General features: G+C 38.8%; 1 protein-coding gene and 1 pseudogene across 1 annotated transcript in view; both read right to left on the minus strand.

The window, feature by feature from the left end:
• The window catches only part of LOC131785334 (hephaestin-like protein), a 17,072-nt gene extending 8,300 nt beyond the window's left edge, over positions 1-8,772 (minus strand). Inside the window, exons 1-7 of the mRNA XM_059102213.2 lie at positions 8,513-8,772; positions 3,732-4,168; positions 3,233-3,550; positions 1,998-2,316; positions 1,483-1,678; positions 920-1,157; positions 156-326 (exon numbers count right to left, since the gene is read on the minus strand). Of these exons, the coding sequence (XP_058958196.2) occupies positions 156-326; positions 920-1,157; positions 1,483-1,678; positions 1,998-2,316; positions 3,233-3,550; positions 3,732-4,168; positions 8,513-8,682 (1,849 nt within the window). The 5' untranslated portion in view covers positions 8,683-8,772. The remainder of the gene's footprint in view (positions 1-155; positions 327-919; positions 1,158-1,482; positions 1,679-1,997; positions 2,317-3,232; positions 3,551-3,731; positions 4,169-8,512) is intronic.
• Positions 8,773-12,297: 3,525 nt separating this feature from the next.
• On the minus strand, positions 12,298-14,066 carry LOC131785330 (uncharacterized; annotated as a pseudogene).
• Between the last annotated feature and the right edge of the window lie 6,055 nt (positions 14,067-20,121).

Below are 20,121 nucleotides of genomic sequence, written 5' to 3' on the forward strand. Positions count from 1 at the left end.
GCTCTCTCACACAGTAAATCTTTCCTCAATAAAGGCGACACAACAATTTTTTCCAGCGCTTTCTCTCAGCAAGCAACGTGTGATAAGTAGAATATGACAAAAGAAAATTTTTTGAAAGCCTATGACGTTACAGTACAGTCCTAATGAATACATACTTTCGTCTATAGAGGATGGATCGCCGGCCAGTTCCTTATTATCATCGTAGTACCAGGAATTTTTTTCTAAGGTAACAACAAAATGTAGAACAAACTCCTTATCCACATTCTTTTGCTTGTTTTTGGAGTCCAAACTTCCTTTCTTGCAGATCAGCAAGGGACCAAAAAGACCTAAAAGCAGGAAAAATAAAAAATTCAATAAATTCTGTAGCTTATAAAGATACGAGAAAATGGCGCATCCATGATGGTGGCAACAACTACAGCGAAAGACTTCTAAGAAGGAAACCTCTAGGAACAGGGCGTCGCTCGATTTATCTCAGCCAATTCATCAGTCCTACAGAGAACAAAACGAAAATTTTCGCCACATGTTTTTCAGTATTACGTATAAAACTTTCATTTGAATATCGAGCTCAAAGGAAGAGACAGAGGAGTCTGAAGAGATTGATTCACAAATATAGCTGCTAGAAAATATTCTGGTTTATGGAAATTTCAGTGACTAAGAGTCACGCCTGCCTCTCTCGTGTAGGATACTGGTCTACTGCAGGTTTACTCCCCTTCACCCCCACTCCCACCCCCACTGTCTTCGCCAGCATCTACCTAGATCTCTCTGACAGTCTGCTAGTGACAATTCCTAAATAATTCAACTAGTAATTAGTGAAGTGTCTTGCCTAAGAGAAAAACACCAAACGACGTCCAGTAGGATATACCTAGGCCACCGCGTTATCTATACGCAGTCATGAATTCTGTCATGACTTAGTGCGTACCTGAATATCTGTCCTTCGTTGGGTTCACACTTGACAAGTACATTCTGGTTAAACACTGTGCGTCTGTATCTCTGGGACCCATTTCCTCGGGTATAGTCCACTTGTATGTAAACGTTCCGTTTGGCCTTATTTCGTCATCATCCTTGTCTTTCCCGGATGTACCATCCTCATACAATGCTCCTTCGTTAGATTTGTTATAAAGCAATCCGATTGGATGAACACTGTAGTTTCTTGACGCCTAAAATTTACACTCTATATTACTTAAAAGTTTTTCCGCAATTCTGCATTAAGTAAGCGCATTTTACATCGCAAAAAATCAGCGAGGGCCATTCATGTTTGTATGTGTAAGCACGCTCGCGAATTAGTACATAGATGCTGCAAACACGTTAGAAATTGTGAAAATGCCTGGGATAAGACATACATGTTGTACACCATTTATCGTAGGAGTTTGGTTTAATAAAGGTTACCGTTAGGTGAACTTACATGAATCGAATGCGCCTACTGATATATTAGGTAGAGTTAATTACACGCCTATTAATTCGTGAAGCCGACGTTAAACTGACCTTGTTGCGAAAGACCACCTCTATAGTGTCTCCAACCTCTCCACGGACAACAGGTCCCAACGAACCAAGATGGATTTCATCTTCAGTGCGATTCTTTGGAGTGATAAACGTGTCGTCTGTGTACTCGATAAAGAGAGCTTTTTTGTAGGTGCCTCCAATTCTGTTGTTGCTCTTAATGAAGTACCTTGAAGAATCACTAGTGCAAACACGCATTTGGATAACAAAGTGACATCAGAAAAAACAGAAGAAGTTGCTATCACACTTATCGCCCTGTTTTTTGTCCCTTGTGACTTAGCTTAATGTGGCTTTTAATTTTTATGGATGTTGAACTCTGTCTGTTTTCGTTATCTACCAGGTATAATTCAATTACAATAAAACGAAGAATGGAACCTTTGCGTTTGTCCAAATCAAGCTAATTTGGACTGAATTAATTTACCCTGACTGTTAAGAGCATCTTACAGTTTTCTCAAACTTTTAACATATTGATAACCGCGCTTAAAATCTATCCAAGTTACCTCCCGGGCTTTAATAGATCATCTCCAGTTATTTGGTTTACTCCGCTAGGACCATAATTCCACATCTTTTCTTCGGCAGCGATAAAGTATCTTCGCGTGCGACCTCCGCTAGCGATTGGTACTTTAATATCGCGGTCACATTTGGTTACGTTGAACAAAGCATACATCCCTCCGTCGTAGTTACTGGTCACCATGCAGTTCAAGAGCCAAGTTCCCGGATTTATGGCGGTCATACTTGCTGTCACAAACGTGGCAGGAAAAAGAGTGGCAACACTTCTGAGATGTTTGTCAATTGTAAACGTCTGGCCGTGAAAATATGCTGCAGCGGATTGGATACAATATATGGTTACTCAAGTGTCCAACACAACTTTTATAAGGGTAATTATTACTCTTCATCACACAAATGTTCAAGGGTATGAGAGCAACCTCCCTCCCTATATTGTTCGACTTGAGCCATTTTCCACTTAGTTAGATCTACTGAAAAAGAGGAATTTGATAAGCTTTTGTGGCAAACACTTCTCAGAGACCAGCCTGCAGAGAAGCACGAGGGGTTGTGGCTGGTCAGGCTCAGCGGAGTACTTTATCCGACTTGCTATGTGCTACTAAATTTTACGGCGATGGGGCCTAAAAAGATCAAAGAAACTCTATGCAGGTCTATCGTAATTATTCAAACAAAGTTAAATGTCGTGAACAAGAAGGCCAATTTGTTTTTGCCTTGATGATTTTTTCCCCATATTTTTATAAATTTTTCCCACAGCAATAGCTCTGACGAAGGACTAACGCTCGAAACGTCAGCTTTTTCACCCTTTACGGTGGCTAATTTACGTTTTCAACTCAGTTGTTAACACTAAATTACCTGCTATACTCTCCCACCGACGCAGCACCACAGTTTCTTTAGAAACTTTCCCCTTTATTAAATAAAGTATTTCCACTAAAAATGCTTCCCTTATGTTTAATTGGGGATGCACCAATCACGGAATTACAAATACAAAATCCAGAATCTAGAGTGAGAAAGGTGTGGCAAAGAGAGCGGAGTCAATGAAAGTCTGAAGAGCAGGTTTACAAGAAGGGAATAAAAGGCGAGGAGAAAAAAATTTGGATTTGTCAAATGATTCGTTGGAATACGTTAGCTAATAGAATTTAAAAAAATAAACAACAAATTGACGAAGTGACAAGTTTCAAGAACAAGAGACACCTGTGGGTAAAACTGTTTACAGAAGTTAAAAGATTATTACCTCCGTGAACATCAGTATCAGTGCCGATGCCTACCATATGCCAGCTTATTTTGTCTCCAAGGCACAAATCCAGACCTTCTAAGTTACCAAACACTCTGCCATTGATACCATACATTTTATTGCTTTTTACAAATCCACCATCTGTTTTTTTCTTCATGGCTCCGTCAGGATCAGTGCAAAATTGTCTGATATTTTTATCAAGAAGCCAACTCTTGTTCTCGTCCATTACAGTAAACAACACAACGAAATCCTTGCTTACATCTGTTCGAGCCCCAGTGTTTGCATCTAAGGTTCCCTTCTTACAAGTTAAGATTGCCCCTGTTCGTCGAGAGAAAAAGTTAATATTTTACAAGACTGAAAACAAACTGGGGATAATACTGACCACAGTGTTAAACAAAATCCCCATAAGAAAAAAACTGAGTTTAAGGTACGCTGGGTTTAGGAACCGTCAACATTATTCACCACGGACTGAAATAAGGGGATACTGTAAACTACTCACCAATTAAACCAGTGTTGATATCTGGAGTGGGTTTGACATGTGAATGGTACGCCCAAGTGAGGCAGTTCTCATCACTTTTAGTCGGTGCGTGAGTTTCTGGAATTGTCCACAGATAATCACGGCTCCCACCTGGTTGAACGTGATCGTCCTCTTTCAGGTCTCCCTGAGTATGATCATTATAGAGGGCTCCCTCTGAGGCCTTATCATAAAAGACTCCATGCGGGTGCATCGTGAAGGGGCGGTCTGAGGCCATGTTCTTGAAGTGAACCTCTAGAGTATCACCAACTTCAGCTTTTATTATGGGACCAAGCAGTCCTAAGTACTTTGGATGAGGTTTTTGCTTCGTGAAGGTCCCATCGGTGAACTCTCTGTAAAGGACCTTACGATAGACCCGTCCTATCCTGTGATGGCCTGACACAGTAAATTGAGACCCATCACTGGAAAGGAAAAGTAGATTATTTGAAGGTCCCATTTACACAACATGCGAAAGGCTGCTTTATCCATTGCATTGCAGGGCCAATTGTATAAATTCATCCGAAAATTCAGCTCATATGATACGTATATTTATACTACTCCATCCTTGTCAACCATTAGGAGTCGAAAAGATAAATACATTTTGTGCCTTGAGTTTCTATTGAGAACCACACCCGTACACCGCTCGACTCTTTATTGGGGTAAAGTTTTACAAAGATAATCCAAAGGGAAACGAAAAATGCACGACAGTTTAAAAAATAGAGAAGTCTTGTCTGTCTTAAAGCACACAGGAAGCGGCTAGAGCACGAAAGAAGTGTAGGGGGGAAATAGGAGACGTAGTTGAGTCTCTTTACTTTTTGAGTGCTCTAGCCGCTTCCTAAGTGCTTTACAACAGAACAGAGCACAGTCAAGGCTTCTCTATTTGTTTCATAATAAAGCTTAAGAACCCGTTAAATTCCCCACACACTACTTTTAATTTTCAAAACAAACCCTATTTCCAAAGCGAACAACAGTGTCGTCAGCATGCTCTATACTCTCATAAAGCTCGCTACAATAAGCCAATCAGAATCCCTGTTAGAATGGTTAAAATAATCTGATTGGCTGTACAAGACTAAAGCTGTCAAAAATGTCAAACCATCATAGTTCAAAAACCATCAAAGTTCACATTCTTCAATAGTTACAAACTTAATGGTTCGGCAGGTCGAATTTAACTCTTTCGCCTGAAGCCTTTAAGTCTTCATTAAAGAATCGTAAAGTAAAATGTTCAGTGAAATCCGGCCGAATTATGGCTCATAAGAACACGCAAGTTTTTTTTCACATGACAATTAGAGGAAAAACTGTTCAAGCGTGTGTTTTATGAATGAACTACAGCTGAATTTACCGGAACATGACGATCGCTCGGGATGACAGAGCCATAAAACTCGGCTGCAGTGACTGATGTGGCTTTCCACTCAACGCATCGGAAAGGATATCAGAGCAAGCTCTTAGTTGTTCTCTCAAAGGGCGGCCGATGTAATTTCTGAGGCTTACTGGAGATCGCCATGATGAGCTAGCCGCGTTTGACCTCAACTTGACACTGTCATGATTAGTATGGACTTCAACGGTTATGCTAGTTTGGCTATATTTTTCATCTCCATATTGTTTTTTCTATTTTGTTTTTGAACACGAAACTATAATATACTACAAGAGAGTTAGCTGTGTTTGATTTTTATTACCGTACGTGAAAACCTTCAAAACTCGGACTGTCCATTTCGTTTACTCTTTGAGGATTTTCGTCTCTGCTCACGTTATAATAACGTCAATTACGGTATGTTTACAAACCTTTGTTCGGTTCTTCTGTTGTATTTGCCGACTTGCCTGTTCCGAAATTTCACTTTCAATTAAAGAAAAAAAAAACTAAGGAAAAGTCCTGGAGAAAGTCGGACATAGTATAATTTGGCAGATGGCGTGATGGCCTCAGCTCAGCCCTATGCTCTATACTCTCATAGAGCACGCTCTTTCAATCAATGACAGCGCACGTCATATCCGAATTTTATTACAAAATCCATTTATGGAGTCATTTATGGCACAATTTATCTTTAAGAGGCTCCGTAGGGTCTTTTGATCGCGCGAGATCTGGGTGTGAACATAGCGCGAGCTTTAAAAGTGACAACATGCAAACAAACATGGCGGCTCAATACGATCGCACGATTGTTATCTGAAAAGGTGTGTTAGAATCAGTTTAACTTATTGCAGTTTTTATCTAATGGAATCTAGGGTTTCTAACAACTGCACCCGTAATATTTATAAGCATTCTACCCCTGAAAAAGAGGTCAACCGAAAAGAAAATACCGTGGGAAAGATTGTCAAAAGGCGACAGGTCTTAGCGAAGTTCTATTCCATTACGTAATGTTCTGCGACAAAGAAAATAAGGATCTTTCGAGTAACATTTATAGCGTTTCCTTCGGTGGAATTTCCTAAGATTTGCTGGCTCGTCCGTCAAACATATTTGTTTCCTTCCTAGTGCCTCTAGGAAAAAAATTCATAAGACCAAATCTGAGATAGAGGAAGAAAACACAAAATTGCAATTAGTTAGAAAACTGCCTTTGTAACCCTATTTTTCTCGGCTTTTAAATGATCGGCAGGACAAATTTCACAAGTTGTGAAAATTTTAAGACATTTCACTGAAGCAAATTGGAGAAAATCAAAGGCAAAACCAAATTATCACTGGTGAGCGCCTCCTTTCGTCGAACCTTAGTTTACAGCAAGCGATAGTCCAAACCCTGCTCATTGCCTTTTGATGGCTTTTAGTGACCTTTAAAAGCGAAAACAAAAAATGTTTCAGAAAAACATTACGCTGGCGCGCGCGCCAACATTTAGCGAAAACCCTACGGAGCTTCCTTCAGCAGGTGCTCGATTATTTCGCTTCAACCCGTTATTCTATGAATATGCAGGCTGTACGAATGTACAATTTTTGTAGTTTAGCATCACTGCATTAATTTTGATCGTTTTGCCGATTTATGCCTCCCCGTACGGAGATAGCGTACGCGACTATAGGAATTATAACTTTGAAGTACAGGTTTAAAAGATCTTGTTTGGGTAACAACCTGCTCTTCTTCATAACACCTAGTTTACTAGCAAAGCTCTTCTTTAGTCCCTTAAAATTAATGGACCAGCCCAGCTTGTCATCAATATCCACACCCAGGAGTCCACTGTGTGTTATCCATTCTAAGTTATTACCTCCGAGGCAATAACTTAGCGGGGTCAGTCAACGATCCTCTGTAAATCAAAATGTATTCTTTGATTTCTTTGAGTGTGGTGTCAGCTTTTTCCTCAGGCACCAGACCGTACAACTCTGTTAGGGATTGATTTAATGCAGCAGACACTTCGTCTGTGGTCTATGGTCTTCCCGATGCAATATATGGTGGTGTCGTCCGCGTACTTACAGATGGACCCAGGTCGATGACTGGACGGACTCAACAAGATCGCTTGTGTAGAAAGTAAAGATATAACGTGGGCTCCAAGACAATCCCTCGGAGGATGCCAGAAGACACTGAACGGAGGCGTAACCTTTGCCTTTTTAAAACCGTATACTGTTGTCAAGCTCGTTCGCAAAATCTCGCACTCACTCGCCACAAAATACCTCTGCTAAGCAGATACATCTAGGGGCTCGCATAACTGCATATCAGTTTTAACGTAATTATTTTTAGGCGGCTTGTTTGTAATAATCAAAGGTTTCTTTGTTTCAAATGATGCGCTGTGAAGTGAATGCTAATCAGTATGTAGTAATTAGTGGCGATGAATAAACACATAAAAGATGATGGATAAGCTTAATTCTTAACCGGTCTGCGTCTCTAAGATTTGTGAAGGTTGACAAGCTGGCACAAATTTTGCGTGAACGATTGCATATCAGCTAACGTTGCCAAACATGGATGGAATTCGTTTTTAAAGCAGTTTCGGCATATAATCTGTTGACATGTGTTAGAGCAATGTCTGACCAAGATCATTTTTAAGCGGTTCACGTTACTTCTAAATATGGAAAATTATGCAGCACAACAAGAATATCTTAGAATGCTTTTAAATCAGTTTAAGACTTGAATTGTATTCAATACTCATGAATCTTGAATGTTAATAATTCAGGCTCTCTGACTGGATTTGTTTCAACTTTGGATTTAATCTGTTGGCATCTGCTTGGGTAAAATTTCCGCACAGCCCACGGCCATACTACATTATGCAATCAGTTCTTGAATTGAGAAAACAATGAAAAAACAATACATTTCCATTAGGAAAACAGATTTTTTTTTACGACAGCATGGGGCTGTGCGGAAACTTTACCGCTGCTCGAACAATATCTGACCAAGATATGATCTTTGGGGGTTCGCGTCACGAAAGTGTTTATTAACCTTCTAATTAGTGACAGTTGAGCAGGATAACGGGAATGTCTGAGAATGTGTTTAAATTAGTGTGCGACTTGATTGGTATTCAATTTCTCGAATCTTGGTACGTCCAAAAATTCGCTAAAAAATCTGCTCAGAGTAAACAAAATTGAACCAGATCACGCACCCCTGAAAGCTAACAAAGGGTGTTACAACAAAGGTAAAAAAAAACAGACTGACAGAGGCTGGTAGCTATATATTACTCTTGATCAGTTTTTAATTCGCTTTCTTCATATGAGAGTAATCAATAATAACACAAATGCAGCTTCGGAAAAAAACAGCGTCCTACTGAAGATTTGAATTGAATCGATGCTGAAAGTTCAGTTTTGCTAGCAGTTGCAAGTTTTGCAAAGAAAAATATTACAGTGGCGCAAAAATGATCAAAATGTTTACCTGTCGTCCTCCAGTGGAACTCCATTAAGGTTGTTAAATCCTGTAGGTGCGTAATTCCAATCCATCTCAACTGCTGCGATGAAATACTCCCTTTTCTTTGAAAGGCAGCCTCTATAAAGGACAGTTGCTAGCAAAGCAAAACCCGATAGGAACTGTATGAACGATGACATAACGCGTACAACAACGATACGTTCTAATCAGTGAATGTAGATGCTATAGTCAACAGCCGAAACGCTTCACTGCGGAAATATCTAAGAATAAATGACCGTCGGACCTGTGTAAGCGGCACCGTATTGAGGTTACTTCCCACCTTCGCGGGTGTCCCTCGGGAAAAATTCGTACGCGCGCTAGTTTCTCTGAAATCCCAGCAAACTAGACGTCAGAAGAAAGCTTAAGAAGAAGTCTCTGTAAGACCTGCTTGTTCGAGGCCTAGGTCTCAAAAAGGTCGCAAAAAAAGAGTGAAATGTTTATTTCTCTATCTCAAGCTAAATACAACATTACAAATTGGCACACCAATAGATTATTTATCTCGGTACAGTTTCGGTCATTTTTGTTGTCGGGTAAAACTCGGAAAACGTTTATCTGAATTTCTCCAAAAGTACACCGATTCTGGAAATGAAACTACCCACCTAGCTGGTTATAATATTCTAGTTTTTAAATATGTAAAAATCTCTGCGGGCCTACCTCTACTTTTTATAGGGGCAATTCGCGAAAAAAGCCCAAAATCAGATATTGCATAATTCGGCAATATTTACATCTAATGTTCTCAACAACAAACGATTCAGACAAATAAAACGTGTGAGGCTTGGAAAGAATGTTATCTTATGAGCAATATCTCGAATAGAAATCTGATGGTCATCTTTTTAAAAAAATTGATCAACCTTCATGGAGGACAACTCGACGTAACTAAAAACATATACCTCAAATCGTGTGCATATCGTCTAGATTCCAAGTGCTGCACCTTCTTTCATGGGAATTTGAGCAATCCGAAATCCTCTGAAGATACACTGTTATACTTGTATGCCATTTGAAACATGTTGAAGTCGGCTGATCTACACGAAACTATCCTCACACCGGTCATTTGTCATAAACATGTACGTTATCACGATGCTGTATTTCTCCGTGAAGTTTCCATCAGTCGTTCCAAAGAAGACAAGAAATGGATATTTTTCATATATTTTAGCAGATTTCCGCTTTCTGAAGTAAAAACAACCATAAAAAAGAGGAAAACTTCGATTGAACGCTCGCAAACACTGAGAATCTGAGAGTACAAATCGTGACTTGTCAGTGGCAGTATTACATGTAAAACCTAGTTGCAATAGCAATTTGAACGACACTGGGCATCTCCTTACAAAGAGCAGATTCGGGCAGTTATCATTTCCTTTTGACAGGAACTAAGATATTTCGAATCATCTGAAACTGTCAGAAAACTGTTAGAAAATTTGCATTAGATATGATGAGGAGAGACTTATCACCGCCGCGGTGCAATCGAGTCAATCAATGTTTCCTTCCATGTCTTGATAGAGAGAAAATCATAACAAAGTTCGAAATAAAAGATTTAATGAAATCATAATGTCATAATTCCACCTTTCAAACAACTTATTATCCACACGTAAATCGCAACTTGTCACTTGAACGAAACTCTCCATGGTTAATATGTAATCTGGATTGCTTCATGTCCTTCAGGAAAAAGAACAGCGATTTCATCACCATTATTTTTCATACTTTTCTCCCGGATATCTCTTACAAGCTTTAAGAAAGATGAATATAATGGAATCTTCCAGTGATTTACTGGAGAGGAAGTTAAAGATCTCTTTAATTTTCCCCTGAGGTGGCCAGCTCACCAGGAAGAAAAAGGAGATCGTTCGGTCCAATAACGTTGGTCTGTAGAGATTATCAAGCTAATAACTGAGAAGATTGTGCCCTTTGGTTCATCAGTGACAGCATTAATTATTTCAAATCTGTATTTCTCGGTCCAAGCGACATGATAGCTCGCTTTGGGAAGCCTGTTCCAGTGTTATGCATGATAAACAACTACATGATCTACTACATCTACCAGGCACACAGTCACAGAATTTTGCAGTGGAATGATAGCATCCTCAACCCTATTCAATGGAAATATACAATAATGCCATAACAGCTAAGGGATCCCCCTTGGATAACTGTTTTGGCTTTATTGATGGGACAGTTAGACCAATAAGCAAGCCTGGCCAAAATCAGCACGTTGTCTACAATGGTCACAAAAGAGTTCACGGTGTAAAATTCCAATCCGTGGCATTACCAAATGGAATTAATGGAAATATGTATGGACCAATCGGTAAGGGAAATGGAATATTAAATTACCCTTCAGTAAAAGACCTGAAAATTTTTTAATCTAAATGTTTTTAATTTGTCTTTTTTTTTTTATTTCATAGAGGGCAGACGACACGACGCTGCCATGCTAGCAGACTCCAATATTCTTCAAGATATGCAACGCTATGCTTTTTCACGTGAGCCAACGGGTCATCTACTTTTGTGTTTATGGAGACCCCGCCTACCCATTAAGGGTGCGCCTCCAGACCTCTTTTAGAAACATGATACTCACTCCACAGATAGTAAATTTTAATAAGGGTATGAGCTCTGTGAGAGTCTCTGTAGAATGGCTCTTTGGAGACATAGTTGAGTACTTCAAGTTTGTAGATTTCAAAAAGAACCTCAAGATTAGACTTTCTTCTGTAGGAAATATGTACAATGTTTGTGCCTTATTAAGAAATGCATTAACATGCTTATAAGGAAACACAACCTCCGAGTTTTTTGAGCTGGATCCACCCACCTTGAAAGGATACTTTGCTTAATTCTAGGGATTATAAGGACTTGCCACACGTTAAAGAGTATTAATACATTCTACTGTAGGGGTTGATGGGATGAAGGGGGGGAAGTATAATATCCTTTCTCATGTTTGACCCCAAGGGTAATTTAAAATAAAAGTTACAGAGAGCTACATGTAGGTACTAATGAAGTCAAACTACCTCTAAAATAACTATATATTTTCCAAATACTTTTGGTCTAAATTTTAAAATGACCTCCCCTTCCCCCCTCTCCAAAAAATTCTAAAATCTTGCTGTTGCCACAAAAAAAGAACAAATATGCAACCAAAGCAAATATGAAAATCGAATATTTCACACTTAATAAATGGTTTGCTCCTCCCTATGCCTTAATCACATTTCCATGTACCCCCTCTGCCTAGGTAGGGGGGCTTGTGACCCCATATGTTTTATAGGCCATACCCAATATCCAGATCCAAAATTATTTTAAGTAATCCTCATCCAGTGTCATCCATTAGTCATTACCGGGTCAAGAATAAAACTAATTGGCCACTTCAGTTTTTGCAATAAATTTGCCATCTACGCATGCCATGAATCAGTTTGTATTTTTCCTAAGAGAGAATGTCACTTAAGAGAGAAGGATCACCATAGAGATCACTAGTGTAATTATATACCAGCACTAACAAACATAAAAGACTGGCACACCAGGGCATATTGCCATAGTCCTTCCAAATGCTTACTTTTGAATATGAACTCTAATTATCTTAACCCAATAGAGAACAACAAACAATGGTGCTTTGTTCTGAGCATGATAAAGGTATATGTTGTGGTTTAATTTTATCCTTGGTTCAATATTATGTATCGTAACATGAAAATGAGAGTAAAGCAAAGAGAAAGACAAATTGAAACAAGGATAAAATTGAACCACAAAAAATACATAGTATATCAACTTAAACTAAACTTAACATGTTTTTATTCTGCTTACTTCTTCTTGGCAAGCTCTTGCAGCACAGCCACCAGTGCCTGGTTCTGTTGTTGTTACTGCAGCATTATGGTGATTTGCATCTGGCTTAGCTGTTGAAGCTGCTGATGTTGCTGCTGCTGGAGGTTAGCTTCAGCAGCAGTTCACTGCTGCTCCTGTTGATGGATCAGTTGCTGTGTCATTTCCTCTTGCCGCTTTGCTTGGGCACACTGCTCCTGTTTTTTTAGTTCTATCTCTTCTTGCCTGATATTGAATTCTTTTCCCGACTTCTCCCTCAGATATACCAAGGTCTCTGCTCCAGATCTCCTTGTTCTTTTCTCCTTTTTTTGGGCTCTTCACTAGCATCATCACCGACCACTCTTTTTCTTGTTTCTCCAACTTTCTCCAAAGCCTTGGCCCTAATATCCTCCACTTGCTTTTTCTCTTTGTCTACATTGGCTTTTTTTCCTCTCTCTCTGCAGCCTCGGCTTTCTCACATATTTCTTCAACTGCTGCATCAAACTCTGAGAGCTCATCAACTGCTATTCCGCTGGCCTTGCTTTCTTCTGCAACCTTTTTTTTGTGTTTCTTTATTAGAACCAGGTTTACACAGTCTCTTACAGACCTCACAGAAACCGAGAAACGGGGCTCATACACTGCACTCAGGTTTAAGACAGTTTCTTTCCACAGTTTCGCTCTCTCCTTACTTCCCTTTGGCTGGCTATACGGATCAACAGTTAGCACTTTTCTTATTAAAAGAAGATCCTGATCTTTCGTCCAGTACATTGGAGTAGTCGACCTTAAACATAAACAGAGTAGATTCAACTCCCAGTACAAAACAGCTGACAAAACACACTTATCATAGGGTCACCTTTCAACTTTAGAAAAAATAATAACCCGCAGAATACAGGGCAACTTTTCGTGGTTTCATAATAAGTTTCGCTGGTTTAATTTACACAAAAAACGAGCCACGAAACCCATATAATAAAATTGTATAACCTTTTTTAAATTGTCCCTTTCTATGAAAATACAGACTAGTTAATTAAATGCTCTCATCCGCTGATGATAAAGCGGCTGAAGCCTCGAAACGTCAAGATATTTTTTTTCTTTATTTTATAAGCGCATTGGATTATTTTCATCTTTACAATCTCGAACATTTTTACAAGCGTTACGCAGTCAAAAATTTTAAAGTTTTTGTTGCACTAAATGCAGATTGTCGAGATAAACGAGCCACTGGATTCGCCTTCAAAAGAGGCTCTGCCGCTGTGATGTTGAACCCTAAAATACGTTATATAACCTAAACATACAGTATTTCATACTCCTACAAAGTAAATTGGAAGAAAATATTCTCGGTAGAATGGCTCGACAAAATTCTTCAAAATTGTGCTGGCAGATAAAAAAAACCAAAACGGCTACATAAGTTGTAGTGCTGTCTGCCCTTTTATATCTGGTAAAAATATCTTCTTTGTCAAACTGTTTGACTTTTGAGTGATTCTCAGAGGCGAATTTTCGATTGGTATCAGTGTGAGCCAAGCTTATTTACATTACATTTCTTACTCACATGTTCGTCAAATGGTGTCGGTCTCGACGTTTCTGTGAAAAAACAAACCATCAAATAAAAGAATAATCTCACTTTGTAAAAGAAAAAAGCGATGAAGTTTATTTTTAATTGTCTCCCGGGAATATTTAACGTTTACAGATACTAGAGAAGGCGAAAAAGAATACTCACGTTTTCAGCCAACGTCAAAGTGACTCGTTTCACGTCGGGGCCGAACGTAGACTTGAAGTCCCTATTATCTCGCCTCCTGAAATCGCAAACCAATAGGACAACGGGACCTCCTGGCGTCAATTATGATGGATTAAGATTTCCAAGGAAAAGTAACCGATGGCAGACATGTCTGAGCGTTAAGGAAGACGACACCGTAATGGGCAAAGCAAAATCCGCAGTAAAAATGGAAAAACTGGGTAATGTGCTGAGAGACAAGACAACGAATCGACAGACAGCTTTCAAAATTACGATTGAAGGCCATTGTTAATGTTTTGTGTCAAGGCTAGTACTTGCATTTTTAACTTCATGTATGAAAAAGTTTGCTGAGGCGCGACTTTTTTTTTCGTAATCTGGACGCCAGCGTGGAGCACAGCAAGTACCAGTCGCTTTCACTCAAGATTTTTTTTTTCCTTGACAGAAAGGTACTATTTCTTTCTTCTTAGGACCTGTTTTTTTTCTCTTTTTTTACCAAAGACTTTCTTTTGCTTTTGATTTTTCCATGAACAAAGATATTTCCATAAGCAAAGAGCTTCCACGTATAAATCTTTTCAAGTGCACGAGCCCTAGGATAGCAGTTGCCGCAAAAAAACCCGGTAAGGGATTCGCCCAGGCACGAAGTTATTACACCTTCCTGATTTAATAACTTGGGTGCTTTGGGGGAACTTTTCTTCTTGCAAACGTTAAGTAAAATGTTTGAAGCCAGTTCAGTCAAATAAAAGAAAAAACAATTTTTCAGCCTCTGAAGGTGGGAAGTAAACCTAAGCGGTCACTCTGTAAGAAGCGGTCGGTTGTCAGTCTCTAAATTTAATCACTAAGCCCACGTGTAGCTGTAGCCACCTTTTGTAAATCAAGTGGTTGTTATAACAGCACATGGCGTCTTTTTTACTTTTGTGGCTATTGCCTTCTCTAGGGGGCGAAGCCACACGTGAGATGTGAGTGAGTAATGATTGCAATAGATCTAGAATTCCGATCTTGATCTAATTTTGACCCGATCTTTCCTGGTGCTACTTAATGTTTCACTGGGAGTCTCATAGTGGTTCGACATTCGCACTCGATACACAGTTGAGTTCCCATCTTTTGTGGTTTCTAGTTTATGTTGTCATCCTTGTTCTTAGTGCGGCTACTACCTCACCCATGAGCAACGGCGTGGCGACCACTTATACAGGTAAACCGCTAAATACAAGTTCCACAGAACAGGGGTATCATAAAAAAAGATAAAAAACGTAATTTGACATTATAATTACCCTCATAATCTTTGAAAACTGATTACTCAACACAAGGTGACCGCTTAATACGGTGCATGTTCGACTGTAATAGGAGGCGAGGCCACTGAGTCAGTATGAGTGATGGTAAGTAACAGTAGAAATCCGATCGCGGCCCAATTTTGACCTGATGTTTCCTGTTGCTTCTTATTTTATTTTTTGGAGTATCTTAGTAGTTCCACATCCGCACCTGATACACAGTTGACTCCTTTAGTGATTTCAGGCTTATAGCCGCTAGTGCATTATGTTTTCAGTTCCTGCCGTGACACTAAAGAAGACAGCAGAAGATAAACATATGCACTTCACAACACAACACTTTTACAATGTGTATCTTTTCAGTTCCTTGCCGGATGTTACCGTAAAGAGAGAATGGGGAATGGGGAGTGGGGAGTGGTTCGTCGTAAAATTACGCAGAACTATATTTTTTACTTAACTAATTGCAGGCGAATAACTTCGATTTTCTATCTGTTGGAGAAGCGGCGGTAAGGGTAGTCTCTCTAGTGCAACCGTTATTTGGTCTCGTCACGCAACGGGAAATAGAGGGCGTTGTGTTACGAGACCAAACAACACGCGTGGCACCGATGAATTTAATTTTTACTTAGAAATATTTAGACAATAGAGATAGTAGATCACACAATGTCTGTGTGAAATCAGATAAACTAGGTTTTTTTATCTGTCTTTCTGCGATATGTTCGCTTTTTGAAAGTTATGCTCTTTTCAGAGACAAAAATGATAACATTAAGTACACAACTGTCCCATCTCAACCCACCCAGCCGAAAAAATAACTCTTGCATGCTACGCATGCTTATGTTTTTTCAATGACGATGACTTCTTCATAAAAGGGACGAGATGATTTCCATTTAACTTAGAGATCGTGATTTTGACGTCTCGAGTTGAGGCGTTTTGTGTCGCCCAAAATCAAAAGAAGCAAAGGGGAGACTGGGTAACAACAAATTCTAGCCAAGCTCTCTGCCCCCTTATTTTCTCTTTACATGGAATATGATAGTGCGTTAATTAAGCCAACAAGGATCTCATGTCATCTTGTACTATGCTCTGGCCCTAGTTTGCCGACCAGCCTATCAGATACTACCCGTATTATGGCTGGTTTGACGACAACAAACCTAAGGCCTTGAGAACGTCATCCGGTTGCTGAAGTTTATGGATTAAGTATTTGCTTCTGAAATGAAAGAGAAGTGCTTTTTTTTATAAATTGATGAATTGAATTCGGCGATGCGTATGATGAGAGTTTATTATTCTTCTTTATGTTTCGAATGTGTTATTTTTTGAGAAAAAAAGACTAATGTTTTTCGCCGTACATCTGTTAATCTAGAAGTTACACAGGGGTGGCTATGGTCTTGTTATCGTTAAGGGGTTATATTATTTAGATGTACTCTCAAGAAGCTTTGCCATGTTGTTAAAACGAGACCCCTGGAAGTTTTGATATTCATCTTGGAAAAAAAAGAATAGAAATTGTGTTTAGCTATTAGTATGCCTATAGACGAGATAAGGACGACTGAAAGCGGTAATTATATGTTAACCAGCTGGTTCCGAAAGTAGATAGTTGAGCAGACTAAAATATTACAATGTCACAGCCAATTCATCCAGTAAGAATCTTAAAATGTTGTAAGTAACAATGATAGAGCTCACGTGAACAGTCGGATCTTTTTTCTCACATGCAACCTTTGGCCTTTCATTCAATTTGGACTGGGGCAACGCTTTGTGCTTCAAATAAAAACACACTTTATGATTCTCTGCTTCTGTTCTTGATTTTCATTCGAAGCTCTCGTTCAGACTTTTCCTCGTACCAAAATATCCTAAGTATGTTAGTCGTGAATTTAAAACAAAAGAATTGGAATTACAATAAAATACAAAAGGACATTGCATCATATCTCTCCTGAAAAGGAAGTAGTATTGTTTATTTTGGATTATTTGTTGTTTAATTCTGCTGAGGTCGTTTTGGTTATTTTTAAGATTAACCGTCTGGGTTGTCTGGAAAAACAAACCCGAGCAATAACTTCTTGAATATATCACTGCAGGCAAATTTTTTGTCCGTCTCAGCTCGTAACGATGAGCGCTTCGAAGCTGAATAATGCGGTTAGAAGTTGTGCGGGATGTAAAAAGGAAATTAAAGAAAAATATCTCCTCTCAGCGGCCGATAAATTCTGGCATACGACTTGTCTGAAGTGCACACAGTGTGGTGTGATTTTAGAGCAAGTAGGAAAAACATGTTTTGAAAAAGGTACTTCCATACTCTGCAGAAATGATTATTCAAGGTAAAGTTTCGCATTAATGTGTGATTATCTAAATCATTCAGTGAATGCGTGCTGAAACCTAGCACGACCAACCTAAGGGAATTAAAGGTTAATCTTACTTCGAAACGATTTGAAAGGTTGCTATTCTTCCAACGAAAACACTGCTGAATAAGTCTGGAGTGTGTTATAATTAGTAAGGAACGATTGATTACATCAGCAATGCGGCAAAAATAATCTTCTATTTGTTGGTAAGAGATATATATACAGAACTATCTGTTTGGAACTTTGTTAAAGTGATCAAAACTGGCTTTCAGTAGCGGACGCGTTTCCTGAGAAACTGGAAACATCTTTTGGATGCCTTCTTGCTTTCATCGCCGAAACCGCTTAACAAAGGACGTACATGGTAATTCTTACACAATCAATCTTAACTCTCAGTTTCGCTGACTCTAGTTTGAGTCTAGTCTCAGCAGACTATCTTCTTGAACGTACTAAGCAGAGTCAAGCTTTGTATTTCAAGAGGTGACGCTGTTGAACTTGCTTTTGTTCTTTTCGTTTCTTGAGCCTCGAAATTTGGTCACGTATTTTATCATTTCAGCTATATACAAACATTTAACACAAATCAATGCATTTTCATTGAAAAAAAACATCTTTGTACCTATTTTAGTGTTGATGGATATTATTTTGTTAACGTGGAAACCTGGTTTCCGCATGAATATTACGCGCAATAAAGGTTTGAAGGAGGGAAGGGGAGGGGGGGCCGTTGCGCACGGTTTGGAACTCGATGTGAACTAAACGGCCAGAAAAAAAAGTTGACGGTAACTGATCGTACTTGATGCGCACCTCACTGTGACGCAGTGTAAATTAAATTAGTTTCTCTTAAGGTTCCCGTAGTGGCCTGGTCGATTTATGGAAATTGCCTGATCAGTTCGACTATTGCAGGTTATACGGTTCTCCTAATACCTGTGCAGCCTGTGCAAAACAAATTTCCCCAACTGCCAAGGTTTTACGAAGCGGTCAGAACATTTATCACGTCAACTGCTTTGCTTGCATCACTTGCAAGAGGCTCTTGAAGACTGGTGACACGTATTATGTCATAGATGGTGAGTTGTTTTGCAAAGGAGATGCAACGATGAACAACCAACAGGAAAGATAAAAGGTAAAAGCTCATGTGTAATACCTTAAATACGTGGTTTACAGAAAACCTCTGCTCAAACATTAATTAGGATCATTTTGATATTTTTGCGTTCAACAAAAAGACAAAAAGAATAAGACTTTGCCGCGGAAAACTTGGACTAAAGCTTCCCTGAATTCGATGATGAACTAAGTAAAAGGCTGTTATTTTATGAGCTTCGTTGGCTTTTCTTAACAGACGATCAATCCCACGTAAAACCAATCCATATTATCTTCCAACTTAAATTTTTTTCTTAATGTTGATTTCACATACCAAATATCTGTTTAAAAGTTCAGATATGATATTTTTGAAGTTATTTTTGAAAATGTATTTCGCTTAGCAAACGAAGAGTCTAGTTAAAAATGATAAGTTTTTACGAAATTTCTCAAAACAGGACCAGTTTTAATTTTACACGAAGAAACCCTGGATAAAACGGAAGTTATGAAATGCTATTATAGTTGTGCTGGCTAAGTTTGTATTTCGTCTGAATAGGTTGAGGAATACGACAAGTTTTTTCACTGAATATCTCACAACAAATTATTAAACTTAAGACGAAACAATTCCTGAGACAAATTACTTAATTCCTGTGGATTATTGTTCATACTGAGTCGATGGCAAAGTCGTAATGGGAAACAGGTGGGGGGAGGGGTGGAAGCGGAACTTCGCTTCATCGAAACATCAAAACACGGAAAACACAACTGCAGAGGAACATTTCATATGAGTGTGCTTTTCGAAACTTACCTTTGTAAACAGAATTAACCGTTGTTAATGGCAAAAGTTTAGTGTTACTTTGCAAACTGATCACTGATTACGTTTATGTGCATTCTTTTATTTAAACGGAAAAGTAAAAAAAAGAGTAATGTATCAAACTCAGAGACTTTATATTTCAAACTGCTTATGTCTTTGGTTTTTATTACTCATGCAAAATTTCTGTGTTATTTTATGTTACCATCGCTTCGTTTGGACAACTCTGTCCACATTATATATAATTATTCGTATCACCTACAGCGCTTTAATATCTCGCAGAAGAATATTTTTTTACATTCCCTGACAATGCCGTAGATTGGCGAAAGCTTGGAAAAAAGGGAAAGACATTTGCTCAAGGCCTCAACTGAATCATCAATTTAAGCAACATGTTGCTGAAGGGCAACTTCAAACGGTTTTTAGGCACAACTGTTTATTTTATTTTTTTTGTCAACAGAATTTCTGAGCATGCCAAACAGAGACAGAACCATAAAAACTTTGCGGATTTAAGGAGCAAAGGACAACATTTGTGCCAGCAAAGAAATTCCTTGTCTTGAATTCCTCAAATTCAATAAATTAAAAAGAGAAAAAAAAAAAAAACATCTGAAACTACCCGCTCAAACTATTCATAACAATTAGATTATGAG

Source organism: Pocillopora verrucosa, chromosome 4 (assembly GCF_036669915.1).
Source record: "Pocillopora verrucosa isolate sample1 chromosome 4, ASM3666991v2, whole genome shotgun sequence".
NCBI lineage: Eukaryota > Metazoa > Cnidaria > Anthozoa > Scleractinia > Pocilloporidae > Pocillopora > Pocillopora verrucosa.